General features: G+C 42.1%; 2 protein-coding genes across 3 annotated transcripts; both read right to left on the bottom strand.

The window, feature by feature from the left end:
- Positions 1-87: 87 nt before the first annotated feature.
- Positions 88-4,231, bottom strand: c25h1orf74 (chromosome 25 C1orf74 homolog). Its single transcript, XM_068057266.1, has 2 exons — positions 3,988-4,231; positions 88-2,932 (listed from the first exon to the last, which is right to left on the bottom strand). The coding sequence occupies exon 2, from the start codon at positions 2,914-2,916 to the stop codon at positions 2,104-2,106; it is 813 nt and encodes a 270-aa protein (XP_067913367.1). The 5' UTR covers positions 2,917-2,932; positions 3,988-4,231; the 3' UTR covers positions 88-2,103.
- A 3,924-nt stretch (positions 4,232-8,155) lies between these two features.
- LOC137384105 (vitamin K-dependent protein Z-like) lies at positions 8,156-15,296 on the bottom strand. 2 transcript variants are annotated; one of them, XM_068057711.1, is made up of 5 exons: positions 15,145-15,296; positions 13,267-13,427; positions 12,195-12,219; positions 10,956-11,069; positions 8,156-8,678 (listed from the first exon to the last, which is right to left on the bottom strand). In XM_068057711.1, exons 1-5 carry the CDS (start codon positions 15,239-15,241, stop codon positions 8,524-8,526), a joined length of 552 nt encoding a protein of 183 aa, XP_067913812.1. In that variant the 5' UTR covers positions 15,242-15,296; the 3' UTR covers positions 8,156-8,523. The 2 variants fall into 2 exon arrangements, with proteins under 2 accessions (XP_067913812.1, XP_067913813.1); XM_068057712.1 differs by lacking the exon at positions 13,267-13,427.
- Positions 15,297-16,709: the final 1,413 nt, after the last annotated feature.

Below are 16,709 nucleotides of genomic sequence, written 5' to 3' on the forward strand. Positions count from 1 at the left end.
TCCCAATTCCTGCTTCACGATCTGGAAACAGAATCATTCTACGTCACAGCAACAAAAGAAACACAACCAGACAAAATAGTGGTATTATACAGAAGTTTTAATCTCTAATGCGTTTCTGTAAAACTGGTTTTACATATATTCATATTTTGCTACATTTGTCAAAAATACTGGACAGATATTGATAGATAACCAGACACATGCAAGTGTTTTTATTTTTGATGCACCTGTCCACTGTTCTAGAGTCCAGTAAGTCCAAAAGCTATTGGTAACTGTACCGAGAGATAATGTTGGCCCTGGAGATTGCTGGACAAGATATTTGTTCAAATTGTAATGGGATATTAATAGGTATGTTGCAGATTTCCTATAGCTCACAAATCCTCCAACAATACTGGATTGTGTAAAACACAAATCTTTATTCAAAAATTATGAATTATTACATGTATCATTACTACTGAGAAAACTCAATGGCGTAATCTTTATAGTCCAGTTCTCCTAATCAATATCAAATAGGTTGTATGATACTTCTTTGTGTAAACGAAGATCTAAAAGCATGATATCAGCAACTGTCTTTTTCACTAAATGATAATTTGTTCCAATTACAAATATGTAGTTAAGCAAATGTATACCAAAGGTCTTGTTGTCCAGTATACAATATCCTCTCTTTTATCAATACAGTAAGCACTCCTCTGAACGTCTGTTTTGATCCATGAAAGATCCAAATAGACTGTTCACAATTTCTCCTTCCAGCATTCCCATTATGTTGAAGTCAAAATAGATTGTAGTCTTCCATTTAAACGCCCACCATTACATACGGAAGTTGTTACATGGACGAGACACAGATTTTTTAATATAATCATGACTTCCTGTTTTAACTTGTCTTATATTTTACTCTTTTTTGGTTTTGGTAGTATCTGCACCAGTGGCTTTGGTTTCTCAATACAGAAGTTGCCACAGCGACAACAGAGTGATTGATAGCACAATGGGTGCCATGACATCCTAGAATGGGTTGCCTCTTTTATTTTAGAGTTTAAACTAAAAAAAAAATCACATTGTAAATGTAGTGTTACAGCATCTTCTGCAGAGAAAATAACAGTCAACATGGAAGCAGTCTGTGTTTCTGAATTGACCTCCTCTTGACCTTTCCATGAATGAACTGCTAGAAACCTTGAAAGAAAGTAGAAGGGGTCTTTGCAAGAACTACATCGGCTATTAACTGATTTTAAAAAAGGTAATTCCACAGAACCACTTCAAAATTGCAGAGGTTCAAGAAGGCCCACCACCTTCTCAAGGCAACTAAGGATAGGCAATAAATCGGGCCTTGACAATGTTGCCCAGACCCTGAGAACAAGTCAAAATAAAATCCAGAGAACCACTTCAGAATAATAGGACTTTGGCTAAAACTGGAGTAAGGCTGTTCTAGGAATGATGTTAGAACCATTCAAGAACCAGTGAAAAGACCTGAGAGGTATCAGGTAATGTATTACCCAGATGGATGATCTAAGAAAATTAATACTAGATAGCCTGCTTCATCTGTATGTTATTTTGTGAAAACATATACCCAAAATTTAAGAAATACATTTAAAATGATATCAGTATATGCCAAAGACAAAGATACGGAAATGCCCCTTAACCTACTGCTTTATGGCATTTACTAGTTATCAGACAGGCTGCATGCTGTGCGTTAGTTGCACAGGTTGAGTAGAATTCATAAAGTCAGGGATCCTTGTGAAATTCATTGATGAATTGCATAATAGTTTTTAATTGACTTCAGAAGACATTGATAACTTTCCAGGGTCCCTCTGACTTCACAGATTATCAACAGATCACAGAACAGGCTTAGTGACTGGTACAAAGCAGTGCTGCACTTCCATGCAAATAAGGTGTCGTGAAATTGAAATAAATACTGAGCAGGTCACACAGCATCTGTGGAGAGGAAGATCGGATCAACGTTGCAGATCTTATGATGTTTCGTCAGAACTCTACAGCTGTTTGTTTCCAGCATTTTCTGTTTTGATTTCAGATTTCCAGCATCTGCAGTATTTTTCTTCTTACAGTTAAATAGATGCTTCCCAAATTACACAACATTCCCCGTTGACACAATATTTAAAGTGTAATCGCAGGTTGACAGGTGATCTCTGTGGAAATCCTGAGTTCAGAGAAATTGGATTGCTTGCTAAAGTCTGACTGCAGATCCCTGTTCCAAGTCTCTATGGTGCTCTGTAAATCCAAGTAGAGGATTTCAGGGACACTGAACGAGTACATTTGATGTTTGAGGTTTTTAGCAATTCTGGGACAAAAGACAGAGACAGAGAAAACCCGAAGCTCAGTCATGCTCAAGCAATTCTCAAAACTCTTATTAAAATCAAACCAGTATGAAACTGGGAACCCAAGGAGAAATCCAAACAGCGTGCACAGGTTCCAATCTGAAGAGAAGATTTCACTTGCACTAACCAAACCTGATTCACTCCTTCCCCTTTGAACTACTTGGGATTTCAAGTGCTTCAAAATAAGATCCAAGTGGGCCTTCACCTGTTTAGTAACACATGCCTCAGCTAGTCTTGGGCTGGCTCTATGCACAGAAACATCAATGACTGGAACACCATTTTCTTGCAATGCTCTTTCCAAGTGCCTGATGGTTTTGTTTAAGTTTATTATCAGTACATTGTCCTCTATGCTGAGGATGTGTAAATCTTGAGAAAGAAGGCCAATTTTCTGTATCTCCTGGACATATTCCTGGATCTGTTCTGCTTTTGCTAGACTGTAATCAAACAGGAAAGTGGGCTTTAATTCTGAATCTACAGCTAGGATCTCAGCAGAGAGATTCAAGCAACGTGATTCAGATAATTTTTTCCTTTGCTTTATCCTTAAAGTTTTCTGTGCAGCAAAGATCAGTTGCTCCTTCTGTACAGCCTCCATTATGGTAACAATCACACTGAAACACAAAACATGTTTGCAGATAAAATAGTTCCAGCGACTCACAGGAACCGTAGTAGAAATGTGATATTTTTGCAGAAAAATATCTCACGTACATGGTGAGTGACACAATGAGTAGTCTCAACAGTGGTACTAATAACTGTTGGAACATTATGTAATTCCTGTGTATTTATACTCTGGTATCACTCCACTGATTTTTATTTTTACGGAGAATGGAGTGCCACCCAAGCCCACTGTTATTGTCTCCTCTCCTTCATAACCATTTAGTACTGATAAAGGGAAGCGTTAAGATATTGGAAAATATTTCTAAAAATTTGAACAGACAGGCCTAGGTTTTCTTGATATCCATGCTGACGTTCCCTCTGGCACTCCAATATTCGAAAGCCTATAATTCTTCCCCCTCACTCCTATCTGAAGGCAGTGATTTGCACCAGCATGCAATCCCACATGCACTGGCAGCTCTCTGGAACCTTAACCAAGAGGCTCTCCTTCAAGAGGGATCAGCGGGAAATATGACAGAGGGGCATTACTGTTTGGCCCTTTCTGACTCCCACACAATGACGATTTTACAGCAGCCAGTGTTTCCCTCCTGCAGCGACTCTGGCAACTCAGAAGCCAGTGGCTGAAACTAGGTCCTTCCTGCTCTGCGGGTTCAATGTCACATAATGAGGTACACTTAAGTATAATTACTTATCAGATTTTAATTCCTTTTTTAAAGTGCTGTCTGACAGCTCTGCTTCTTTACAACATCCACATCCCTAACATTATGAAGAAGCTGCAAATAAAGCCCATGCTTTCCAAGATTTAATCCTCATGGTCCGTGCTGCAGTGATGGTTGATGAGCCGGGGGTGAGGGGGGCGGGTGTTGGAAATTCAGCCCCGGGAGAGGGAATATCAACCCGGGGGGGGATATATCTGTCCTGGGAAGGCCGCCTGTTCCTATCTCTCCATATCAAATACCATATGTTGGAAGTGTCTGCAATTTCATTCATTCATAAATGCATATAGGAAAACAGCATCGACATTTTAAGACCAATATTACCGGGAACTCACCGTTATGTCCTGCAGCCCAAGTCACAATATCAGCTAGCAATTCACAAAAAGCACACACAATTCAGTGAAACAACTGAATACACGAACAGCACGGCCGTACATCGTACTATTATAGCCCGTCTTTCTGATGTGTCGCGCCCCAGTCACCTGGAGGAGAGACTCGGGGCCCCGCCGGCCGGTTTCCCGCTTCACTCCCTCTCCCTCACATTAGGCACTTTCACAGCGGCCATCTTGGAAATCCCACCCCGGGGCATTGTGGGAAGAGAGCCCCCTAGGGCACAGACACTGCAACAGCACCAAAGCAAAAATACTCAACAGGTCCGGCACCATCTGTGCAGAGAGCAACCCAGCAGGTCCATGACCTTCCAAGAGAACTAGGAAAAGTTAGGGCTGTGACAGGTTTGAAGCAAGTCCGTTGGCAGGGAAAAGGTGGTGGCGAAGAACAAAATGGAAGGCCTGTCATCGGGTGGAAGGCAGGAGAGATTAAATAACTAAAAAGATGATGGTATAAGGCAAATGAAGATAATAATGGGACAAGTATGATATAAAACTGATCCTGCTGTCTGCCGAATGTTGGTACTGCATTTAACATTGGTTAATGAAATGTAAGCTACCCCCGACCATGTTTTCAATATGTTACATGGAATGTACAGCTCAGAAACAGGCCATTTGATCGCCTATGCCAATGTTTAAGCTCCACATGATTCCTTTCCACCCTCTCTTCATCTCACCCTATCAGCATAACATTCTATTCCCTTCACTTTTTTGTATGGTGAGGGAGAGGGTGGTGTAGTGGCAATGTCACTAAACTAGTAATCCAGAGGCTATTGCTAATGCCATGGGGACAAGGGTTCAACTCTCACCATCCAGCTGGTGTACTTTAAATTCAATTAATAAAAAAAATCAGAAGTTAAAAGAAATAATAGAAAGCATGAAACTATCATTGATTATCATAACAACCCATCTGGCTCACTAATGTGCTTTATGGAAGGAAATCTGCTGTTCTTACTTGATCTTGCCTATATGTGACTCCAGACCCACAGCAATGTGATTGACTCTTAATTGCCCTCTGAAATGGCCAAGTAAACCACTCCTTTGTTAAGGGAAATTAGGGATGGGCAACAAATGTTGACCGTGCAGGGCTGACCACATCCCATGAAAGAATAAAAAAACTTTATCTAGCATTTCCCCCTTCCCCCTTGAAATGCATTCTCCCAAATTGGTCATCTTGACTTGCTAGAAATCATGTGCAGATAATCCTTGGAACTCTTATTATAATGTTTAACTATGGCAATCCTTTTGCTTTATTAAGTTCATTAATTTGATAACTGATTTGATCTAATAAATATAATTTTACTCGTTCGGGGGTTGTGGACATGGCAGGCTATGCTAGCATTTATTGCCCAACCCGAATTGCCCTTGAGAAGGTGGTGGTGAGCTGCCTTCTTGAACTGCTGCAGTCCATGTGGTGTAGGTACACCCACAGTGCTGTTAGGAAGAGAGATCCAGGATTATGACCCAGTGGCAGTGAAGGAACGGCGATATAGTTCCAAGTCAGGATGGTGTGTGACTTGGAGGGGAACTTGCAGGTGGTGGTGTTCCCATGCATCTGCAGCCCTTGTCCTTCTAGGCGGTAGAGGTTGCAAGTTTGGAAGGTGCTGTTGAAGGAGCCTTGACGAGTTGCTGCAGTGCATCTTGTAGATGGTACACGCTGCTGCCACTGTGCACGGTAGTGGAGGGAGTGAATGTTTGTAGATGGGGTGTCAATCAAGCAGGCTGCTTTGTCCTGGATGGTGTCGAGCTTCTAGAGTGTTGTTGGAGCTGCACCCATCCAGGCATGTGGAGAGTATTCCATTACACTCCTGACTTGTGCCTTGTAGATGGTGGACAGGCATTGGGGAGACAGGAGGTGAGTTACTTGCCGCAGAATTCCCAGCCTCTCACCTGCTCTTGTTGTGACAGCATTTATGTGGCTACTCCAGTTCAGTTTCTGACCAATGGTGACCCCCAAGATGTTGATAGTGGGGGATTCAGTGATGGTACTACCATTGAATGTCAAGGGGAGATGGTTAAATCTCTCTTTTTTTGAGATGGTCATTGCCTGGCATTTGTGCGCACGAATGTCACTTGCCACTTATCAGCCCTGGATGTTGTCCAGGTCTTGCTGCACATGGACACAGCTGCTTCAGTATCTGAGGAGTCGCAAATGGTGGTGAACATTTGCAATCATCAGTGAACATCCTCACTTCTGACTTCATGTTGGAGGGAAGATCATTGATGAAGCAGCTGAAGATGGTTGGGTCTAGGATACTACCCTGAGGAACTCCTGCGGTACCATCCTGGGACTGAGATGATTGACCTCCAACAACCACAACCATCTTCCTTTGTGCTGGGTATGACTCCAACCAGTGGAGAGTTTCCCCCCTGATTCCCATTGACTCCGGTTTCCTCGGGTTCCTTGATGCCATACTCGGTCAAATGCTGCCTTGATGTCAAGGGCAGTCACTCTCACTTCACCTCTGGAGTTCGGCTCTTTTATCTATGTTTGGACCAAGGCTATAATGAGGTCAGGAGCTGAGTGGCCCTGGCGGAACCCAAACTGGGCATCAGTGAGCAGGTTATTGCTGAGCAAGTGTCGTTTGATAGCACTGTTGATAACCCTTCCATCGATTAGTTTATGAAGAGACTGTGCAGACTTTTCTTTTCACTTACCTTGTCGATCTTCGCAGAATTTGCTTTAAAAAGAACATTTCTGCCATAAGACTTAAAGGTTTCAAGCACATAACAACTCAAATATAATTCTGATATCCATGAGTTGTTGCAGTTAACAGTGGTAAGAGATGTTACTCAGGGTTGTTTTAATGATATATTACCTAATATATAAATTAAAAGTTCCATATTATTCTAAGAATTGGAATTATGGAACACTCCCACAGTACAAACTGTATGTGTAAAGTTCAAGTGTTTGTTCACTGTGAATAATGCGGTGCAAATTCATAAACTGGAATTTTTGTTAAAGAAAGAAATAACTTGCTTTAATATAGCACCCTTCACAATCTCAGGATGTCTCAAAATGCTTTACAGATAATGAAATCCTTTTCAAGTTTCGCCATTGTTGTAATATAGAGAAATGTGGAAGCCAATATGTAGAGCAAGGCCCCATAAACAACACTGAGATAAATGACCAGATAATCTATCCTAGTGATGTTAATTGAGTAATAAACAGTGGCTAGGACTCCCTGTTCATCTTCAAAAACTGCCATTGAGTCTTTTGCATCCACCTGAAAGGGCAGACAAAGCTACAATTTCATCTGAAAGATAGTACTTCCAACATTCCACCACTCCCTCGGTTCTGCACCGAAGTGTTAATCTAGTTTCTGTGCTTTAAGTTTCTGAAATGGGGCTTGAATCAATGATTTTTGACTCGGGAGGTGAGAGTGCTACCAGTAAGCCAAAGCTGACACTCTGTCCTATAGGTTGAATGTCAGACTGCTTATTTTGTCCTTTATCACCTGGTTCAGCAGTTCTAACTACCTGTGGGACAGCTGAAGAGGAGGTTTAGCTTTATTGGAACAAGTTTACATTTTCAGGGCTAGAGGTGTAATGGATTGACCTGCAATCAATTACACTTCTTTAGGGAGCCTAAACAAAAGTAAGTGTCTTCCCCAACTGGGAAATTACCCCCTCAAGTATTGTCTATTTGTCTTGAGTTCACTTCCTTTATGATACCTAGGAAATCTCGGTGGTGCAATGAGTTGAACTTTGCAGTAAACTGAACTAGCAAGTGAAATAGATCCTACATAGATATCCCAGTCATAGCACACAAAATTGATTTTTCTAAAAAGACTCCCGCAGTTCCTCTGCTACACCAGAACTGAAGATTTCAAGTGTAACGTCAACTAGCCTTCCCATCGTAATCTGTCCAGCACATCTACATAATACATATTTCACCCATTGTAGTTCCATGGCTGCCTCATTAGACTTTCCCACCCTCTTCCCCCAAACTTAGTATTGTCCTTTGAATGGACCTGAAAATATATTTTTTTAAAATATGAAAGAAGTCAAAGCAGGATTTTTCTAATAGACCAAATACAATTCACATTATTATGCATCCTACTCAATTTATTTAATCTTCTGAAGTAGATGAAATTATAGTTGTAAAGTGTAATCATTTTCGGCATTTAGTAGACAATGTTTCTTGAGTATGGTAGAATAACAATGGTCCATCACACTGTGCTACATTTTAAACAGAAGTTGTTATTTTACTTAAATCAGGAACATGGAAGATATAAAGTGTTGATACTGATTATGAATATGAAGCATGTTGCATATATATTCTTATTCCTGGAATTATATTAAAAATTATTGCACTGACAACTGACTTAAGTATTATCCAACTATACTTATCACAAACATTATATATATCACCCTATAATCACCAGAATCATAAGAGATCAGTAATCACAGGCAATGTTTGTCTTTGCCAATTAGGAAACACATGTCTAATCTTCATGGAGTCCAAGTAAATCTGTATGCTTAATTCAAGTTGAAAGCTAGTTGCAATTCTGTCATGTTTGTCAAGATTTCTACATTGCACCCATCAGCTGGGCAATTGCAGGTGAACTTATTAATTCCATCTACACACGTGGTTCCTGGTGGGCAAGGGTGCATAAGCTCACACTCATTGATATCTGAAATAATATGAATATGTGTTAATTATCAAACACATTATTTCCTGTTTCTGTAATAAACATTTTACCATTTTGAGCATAAGTGGAACATCAGTGGTGCAGACACTTGCCTTTAACTGCTGAGACCCAGATTCAAACCCAGAATAAAGTCTCTGCTCGGGACCCTTTGTGCAGGCTTCATTGAATCATACAGCACAATAGGAGGCCATTTGGCCCATCATGCCTATGCTGGCTCTTTGAAAGAGCTAAATCCAATTCCTAGTAGACACAGGCCAACAGCACAAAATCTGCCTCGCTCAGAAAGGCCACAGGATGACATTTGTGGGAAATGGACAAAAATGAGACACAGGTGCAGTGCAGGGTGCACTCCTTATGGTGAGGCTGTGACATGGCATTGCAATGGAACAGAGGAAGCTTTACTCTGCTTCTAGTGATGTTATACCTAACCTGGGTCCCTGAAATGGAAAATATTCCATTGCCCAGCATTAACACCCGTCATTTTAATAAATACAAAAATATTTCCCAAACAAAAATGGTCTCCTATTGGTACGTAACTACAACATATTCTGGTAATGGTTATTTTTGTTGTGTATTAACTACCACTTTCAATTACCATAGACATCAGGTTTATATGACTTGGTCAGCCATGCCACCCCTGAAAACTTCTGTCCTGTGATATTAGTAGGTTAAATATATGGACAGGTAATCAAAAGGCAGGTGGCCGATGTGTTGCAGCACATTGGCCACCCATTTCTTCTGTTTATGGGCGCAGAGGCCTACAATGTGCAAGATGCCAAGCATTCCCCAGTATCAAGCACAAAGTGGGCTGGGATCTTCCACACAAGGCAGATGCTAGGCTCATTTGCTCCTGGAGCAGCTCATAAGGAATGGGCACTTAAGGTGAGGCAGGACTACATTATGAAAGCAATCCCTGGTACCCTTGCCTTGGGTCCCCAGCACCCCTGCTCCATGCCTGGTGCCCTGTGTCCTCCTGCCCAACACTCCATCTGTTCCTTACTTTATGGCCAGTGCTATTACTCCTCACATTGAAAAGCTGCCTGGTGCAAAGGGAGCAGCCAGCAGCCCTTTACTAGTTGCTAGATTCCTGACATTCTGCATTCTGTCCAAAGCAGTCCCACACATCATGAATGACCTGCCCAAAACAGCAGACATTCATTTTTTAATTAATGACCTTGCATTATCTGGCAAGATTAGCCATTTTGTACAGGCAAACACATGGCCTATTTACCAATGGCCGCACTGTGCACTTGGCAGATATCTGCCCCATACTGCTGTGCTAGTTAATAAGCCCCCAAAGCTTGTACAGATTTATAGCAGCAACCATTTTCATTTATCAATCTAGCAGTTTCTCTCAGAGTGTGAAGAAATGCAGTACGAAAACAGGTGAAAAATTATATCATGATATTGGAGTGCTTTTTATATTATAAGTTGTACTGAAAATATACGAAAGTCATCAAGGGAGATTTTCCTCTTTGTTGTGCTTGGAGTGAACTCAGTTATCAGGAACAGCAAAGAGGAAATGGGGGAAGGGTGAAGCCGATTGCATCAGGCCTCTGCTATCACAGCGTTCTAGCAGGATTTCATGGGGCTTCAACAAATTCACTCAACCTGCACCTGGAGTCACAAGCCCAGCGTGGGCATTGTAATCAGGGGGAAAGGGAATATTTCAGGCCTTTTCACCTCAATTTCCTCTTCATCAGGCCTTGGTGCACTCCAATGGAGGGGCACCCAAAGAAACCAGGCAGTAGAGCTTGCGCCAAAGACAAAAGGATCTGCAGAGGGTCTGGGGGTGCGGGGGATAGCTTAACGATTCAAGAGCCAAGTTCAGCCATTCATTTTACAAATCTTCTCTCCCCTTCTCCCACGATGATCTTATATCCTCCAGCCCTTTTGGTTGCTGCTCTCCAACAGCAGCCAGAGGGCGCTAGTGCCAGTGACCGCAAGCTGTATCGCTACCCTCCTGTTGTGACTTCTGCTCCCCACCTCACCCATCTGCCCTGATTCCAGTGAAAGACCCCATTAGGGGACAGGTCTACATGAGGATTTATCTTGAGCCACGCAAATAGCTCAGGACAGGAAAATTGAGGGCACTCTCCCCCTCACAGGTGCAGTACACCACTGGTGCACTCTGTGTCTGGCAGTGGGGTGGGGAACAGGTCAATGGGAATTCCAAGACAAAACACATCCTATTGAAAGTAACTGCACTGTAGATATTTCTCTCGATAGAATTAAATTTTGTAATGAAAATCCTCTGACCTGTTTCACAGAATGTTCCATCAAATCCTCCAAGACATTTGCAGGCAGTTTTACCATAGTCATCCACACAAGTGGCATTATTTTTACAAGGAGATGAAACACACCTAGTCCCTCCTGAGAAAGGAAAATGAAATTGGAGTTTTTATATCTCTCTGACATCAAGTGCAGCATGGCGGTTTCTACATTTAACACACATTATTCTGACACTTTATTTGGATAGATTTCCCTACACACAGCTATTTTAAAAGCCTGGAAATTACTGCTGCCAATACCAGCAGATATAACTCCTCCACTAAAGTGCTAGGTAGAGGAATTGATTTAAATGGGTTGCGCATTTGTCTTGCAACTGATCTTGGCACTGTCGTTGATAGTCTAGTGTTTCTTAACCTTTGATCACCTGTTCTCTTGTACATTCTGCTACTTCATTTTACAATTAAAAGGACTAAAAGTTATTTATTTTGTCAAGTATTTAAGTTACACACATCAATTAAACCACTTCTCCCATAAATTAATGTAGTGCTCTGTAGGTCACTTGGGAAATGTCAAATCGCAGTTTTTTGCCAGTTTTAGGTATCTTTGTTGTTAGGGGCGAGAACTAACTAAGCATTCCAGCCAGATGTTCCTCAGAGTATTGCTGGATGGAGCCTTGACTCCCTCTCAGTAGAAGTACAGTCTTGGTTTGGTAGGCCAAATAATACCTAGTAGATGATTAGAATCCAGCAAAGAGGATTTTCTGCATCACTCACTCCAGAGACCTGAGCACCAGTGCAGAAGTGAGGGACTGCTGCACTGTCAGAGATGCAGCTTTCAGCTGAGACATTAAACTGAGACCTCATCTCTTCTCTAAGGTGAACGTAAAATATCTCATGTCACTATTTCGAAGGACAGAGGAATTCTCCCTGGTGTCCTGGCCAATATTTAGCCCTCAATTAACATCACTGAAACAGATTATCTGGTCATTACCACATTGCCATGAGCAAACAACACATCAAAAGAACTTCACCAACTGTTGGGCATTTTGGACATCTAAAGTTGTGATAAGCACTATATAAATGCAAGTTTCTCATTTTTCTTTCAGGAATGATGTGATCTTTTATCCATTTTTAATTTACATCAATTATTTATTTTGAAATAATTGCATAGTCAGGAAAGTAGCTTTTTGATGTTGGAACCTGCTTTCGTTCTTTTAATGAAAGATTCTAGGTACTTTGGTAGTGTGATAAATTAGAGAAGGCATACCTGTGTAGAAATCCCAGAATAATTCCTTGAAGAGGGAAAAAAAGCACATTAATAGCTGTGTACTTTTGACGCCACAAATCAATTGATCCTAATTAAACCCAGGCACAGGCCAACTAGGTTTTAATTGTTGCATGGTCTACAGCTCAGAATTACCCAGCACTTTTTAAGATTGTTTTGCATCTGTGACGAAGTACAATGTCTGCATGTGCTGAAAATGCTAGATATCCTCAGGTACATTGCTGAAGTCGCCATTAATCAGATGAGAGCCCAGTCTGCACAATCCAAACAGCAACTAGTCAAATAATCACATTCATTTTCCATGCCTTACTGAAGTTGACATCTTTAAAATTAACTCTTTCTCTGAAAATACTGGGTTCCTTGTATAAAGTTTCAGTTCAATCCCATATCAGTTATTTCTCTGGTCGGAATTCAGGCCAGAATTTTCCAATCAGAAGCACATGCACACAGCACTTCTAGCCTGTGCAGTCTTACCCTGACCCCAGCCAGTTTTCGTGGATTATTATCATGTGTAGGGCAGGTTCCCAATACTATCATTGGGAGCTTGCCCCAGGAAACTCTTCAGCAGATTAAAGGAGAAAGCAATTTTAAAAATGGTGAGTAACAACATAATTAACTGAGATCCAAAGAAGTAGATCTGAGAGCACTGCAACAGTGCACAGAACTACCAAATTTTCATACTTTGATGTAGAAATTTTATTGCCCAAAATAAGTAAAGGAGGGATCAGCCATCTGGAACTGAGGAGAGGAAGCCAACTAAAGCAATGGTCCAAGCACAGCAAAGAAAAAAGACTCCCTTGTCAGTCAATGCCATCTCTAACAATTTCCATATGGCAGTTCAGTGCCATAAGTAGTTCAGTGACCTTACCAAGCTAGCTAAGGTAAGAGGAGACAGCCACACCTTGTAAACAGCAACTTTCATTTTCCAGCCGCCTCATTATCCTGAGCACCTGAGATCTTCCCAGTTATGTGATCAGGGAAAGAATGAAAATGAGAAAATGACAAAGAGAAAAGGACAAAAAGGCTAAAATGAACGTTAAGACTTAGTCCTTACTGTTCTCGCGTCATTTTCAAAAATCTCTCGGACCTCTTCTTTGGAACAGATTTCTTCTATACACTCTCTTTCCAAATTCCCTTGTCTAATTTCCTCTGTAAAATGGTTAGCTCTACGAAACCGAGACAGGAATCGTGCAGCAGCTGATTTCTGTAAAAATACTTAATAATGCATCCATATTATTATAAATCGTGTGCTGTAAGCATTTAATGTATATTGTGTCACTGTCGGCTGTAAAGCGTTTTGTGATATCCTGAAGTTGTGAAAGGTGCTATGTAAAGACAAGTTCTTTATTTCTTTAAAGAATGACAAAAGTCAGGACTCTTGGCTGGAATTTCACTGGATATGCTAAGACTGTGGTTTAAAATCTCACAGGATATAGGGCTGTGATAGGGAATCTCTGAAAATATCGAGGGAAGAACTGTCTAAAATTCATTTCAAAAATTATTTTGGTGCTAAAGTACTATGGCCTCATAAGGTTAAATAAAATGACTAAACCAGTAGTTATTTATTTACTCAGCTTAGGTTAGCTATAGAGACAGTTTAAAATCAACAAAAGAAACAAGTAACCACCTTCCTCACAATCCAGTCAAATATACCCACGCTAGCTATTATCTGCTCAGTTACAACACAAACTTTGTTACAAAGCTCCAGAAGTTTGGCCTGTGGGCTTTTATCTAATTTTATGTTGTATGTTAATTTTATCTGTATGATATGACATTTTCATTTAACACATTACGCATTTTAACACAAAATGCTTGGTTCCTGCAGACTGTGCTGTAGTCAGGATGGGTGTTGGCCTGATACCAGTATTTACATATTCAGGTCCCCATTTTAACTCCGGGTGGGTTTCTAATGGGTGGGTGCCTGGGCAAGTTAGAAACTCACCTGTTGCAGCAGGAAACAGGCCCAGGCAATTTTAACCCTTGGGGCTCACTAACATGCTGCCAGTTCATTTCCCATCTGTCTCTGGGGAGAAATAAGTCGTGCATGCTTGCCCATTGCATGCACACAGGCGTAGCGAGGGGGATTCCGGGAGGATCTCATGGGAAGGAAAAGGGAGAAAGGCAGGGGCAGGGGAGGCCTCAACTTTCCAGGACCCGTAGGAGCACTCCTGCTCCTCATGGTCTCATAAGGAAAGTAAAAGAACTCATCTTAAATGGTCTCGTCTGGTCGAGGATCCAATTCTCGCTCGACTTTACCTGGCGGGAAAGACACAGCAGTTTTCCCACACAGGCCAGGATTCAATTAACAGTCGGAAGCCGATGACTTCATTTGACCCCAATCTGCATATGTCAGCAAGGACACTGTATGCTTTGTATGGGCTGCTCAGCTGCCCATCCAGAAGACTGAGTCAAAATCACAAGCAGCGGCATTTGGGCAGCTCCAGGACGGGTAAATAACCTGAAGCATTTCAACTGCACATCCACCCAGTTTCCACCAGCTGGGAAGGGTTAAAATTGTTATTGATCCATCCAAAATGCTTAATTACCCTAACGGAAACCATTCCAAATACTATTGTTGCAGTATCACGTAAAGCCAGCAAAAATTGCAAGCTAAATTTGATATCATCAACATATTTAGACAAAAATGTAAGTAACAAAACTGTTACTCTGTTCCTTAATTTCAACTATGACTCGGTGGTAGGCGCACAGTTCATGATAAAGAATGACAGCTGAGAGTGGTTAATAGCCAGTGGTTAACAGGCAGTGAGTACAAGAGTCAAAATGGCAGAGAACGAATCAGATGACCAATCTGTTCTCAGCCAGGGACTGACTCACCACATATGGGCGGAACAGAGGGAGCCAGGGAAAATATGTGTTATAACATGGGAAACAGATTCCTCCAAAAATTATCATTAAAATAGTTGATACTTACCATCATTTGCCTGACAGCCAAAGAGAAGCAATGATATTATCCCATAGTTCAAAATGATTGTCATGTTACTTCCAAAATGCCTGCTCAAATTTATCATCACAGGAAAAACAACATGCAGTATTGTACAAGACAATTCTACCTCACTCGAATTGATATTTCACTGTTTATATAGTCAGTGTTTTTTTCGATGTTGAAGTGTTCAGTTAATAAATGATCAACGACTTTGAAAGGTTATCACAAGAGTTCACAGAGCACTTAGGGGGGTCCAGTGTCCTTGACATCAGCAAGGAATATTACTTCTTTCTTCTCAGTGTAGACGTGCATTGTAACTGCATCACACAGTGTACATAGAATCATTTTTATCACCTGTTTTAGTTTTCTGGAGTAGAATGTTCCACTGGGGATGTCCCAGTTTCCTGCCATAAATGCAAGCAGAAGGTTGGAGGAAACCCCAAAGAAACACGTATGTTCTAATCAGTTTCCTCCTGATATTTCAGACGAAAGGTTCAATTTAGTCAGCCCAGCGCGGATCCTGACGGTGGCACCGGAAGCAGATGCCGTCGCTGCACATCATGTATGCAGCCAGCCAACGCGTTCATGCGCCAACCGGCCAATTAGCAGGCATGAGGTGTGCAGCCCGTCCTATCGCAGGATGGGGGTGGGCAACAAGGTGCAAATGGTGGTGTCAGCTGACACAAAGGCAGGTGCTGGCGCCATATTTAATGTGGTGTCAGCCCTACATGTAGTATTGCCTTGGTTTTAACCCTTGCTTCAGGAGCAGTGCTGAAGACCCCTGCAGCAGTCCACCAGGAGTGAGGATGCAGGAAGCTGACTGGAAGGCAGCTGCAAATATGTCTGAGCGAAGGCACCGGGTGGCCCCATATCTTGGTGATACCTCGCCCGCAGATTCTTCTCCTAGCTGCAAGGGAGAGGCAGGAGGTCCTCTTCACAAGGGATGACAAGAGGCGATCCACTCACCTGAGAAGCAAGCCTGGATGGAGATTGCAGAGGAGATCAGCAGCCGTGGGGTCGCCCACTGAGACTGGGTGCAGTGCCACAAAAGGGTTAATGACCTCCTTCTCTCCTCCATCCTGATCTCCACTTTGGGGCTGGAATGTGGGAGGGTGGGCTACATGGGGAGGGAGTGACCAACCAGGTAGTGGAAAGGGGTTGAGGCAGTTGCATATCCTGTCAGATGCATGGCTGCAGCTCGGGCATAGCCAACTGTGTCTTAATTTACCCTCAAAACGTCCTTAGAAGCAGAGGTGAGGAGGAGGCATTTGAGACCCCCTAATCAGGGGACGAGGGCTGCCACCAGCATAAGTGTCCTGCTGGTCATCGTGGGAAGACTAACAGTGTCCCTCTTTCTGCTTGCAGGAGAAAAGAGCCCACAGCAGCAGGGAGATGTCAAGGACTGGAGGTGGGATCCTGAGCCTCAGAACTCTTTTGCCAATAGAGGAGGGGACCTTGGAACTGGCTGGATCCCAGGACAGCCAATCAATTGCTTATGGGGAGACTGGAGTCTCAACCCAAGAGAGTGAGGAGGCATTGTGCTCATGTGTCCG

The sequence above is a fragment of the Heterodontus francisci genome, chromosome 25, assembly GCF_036365525.1.
Source record: "Heterodontus francisci isolate sHetFra1 chromosome 25, sHetFra1.hap1, whole genome shotgun sequence".
NCBI lineage: Eukaryota > Metazoa > Chordata > Chondrichthyes > Heterodontiformes > Heterodontidae > Heterodontus > Heterodontus francisci.

Coding starts and splice junctions, on each gene's coding strand:
- c25h1orf74 (XM_068057266.1), bottom strand. CDS start 2,916: ATGGAGGCTGTACAGAAGGAGCAACTGATCTTTGCTGCACAGAAAACT.
- LOC137384105 (XM_068057711.1), bottom strand. CDS start 15,241: ATGATAAATTTGAGCAGGCATTTTGGAAGTAACATGACAATCATTTTG. Junction 12,220..13,266: donor TTGAAAATGACGCGAGAACA/GTAAGGACTAAG, acceptor TCCCTCTTCAAG/GAATTATTCTGGGATTTCTA. Junction 11,070..12,194: donor ATTCTGGGATTTCTACACAG/GTATGCCTTCTC, acceptor TTCCTTTCTCAG/GAGGGACTAGGTGTGTTTCA.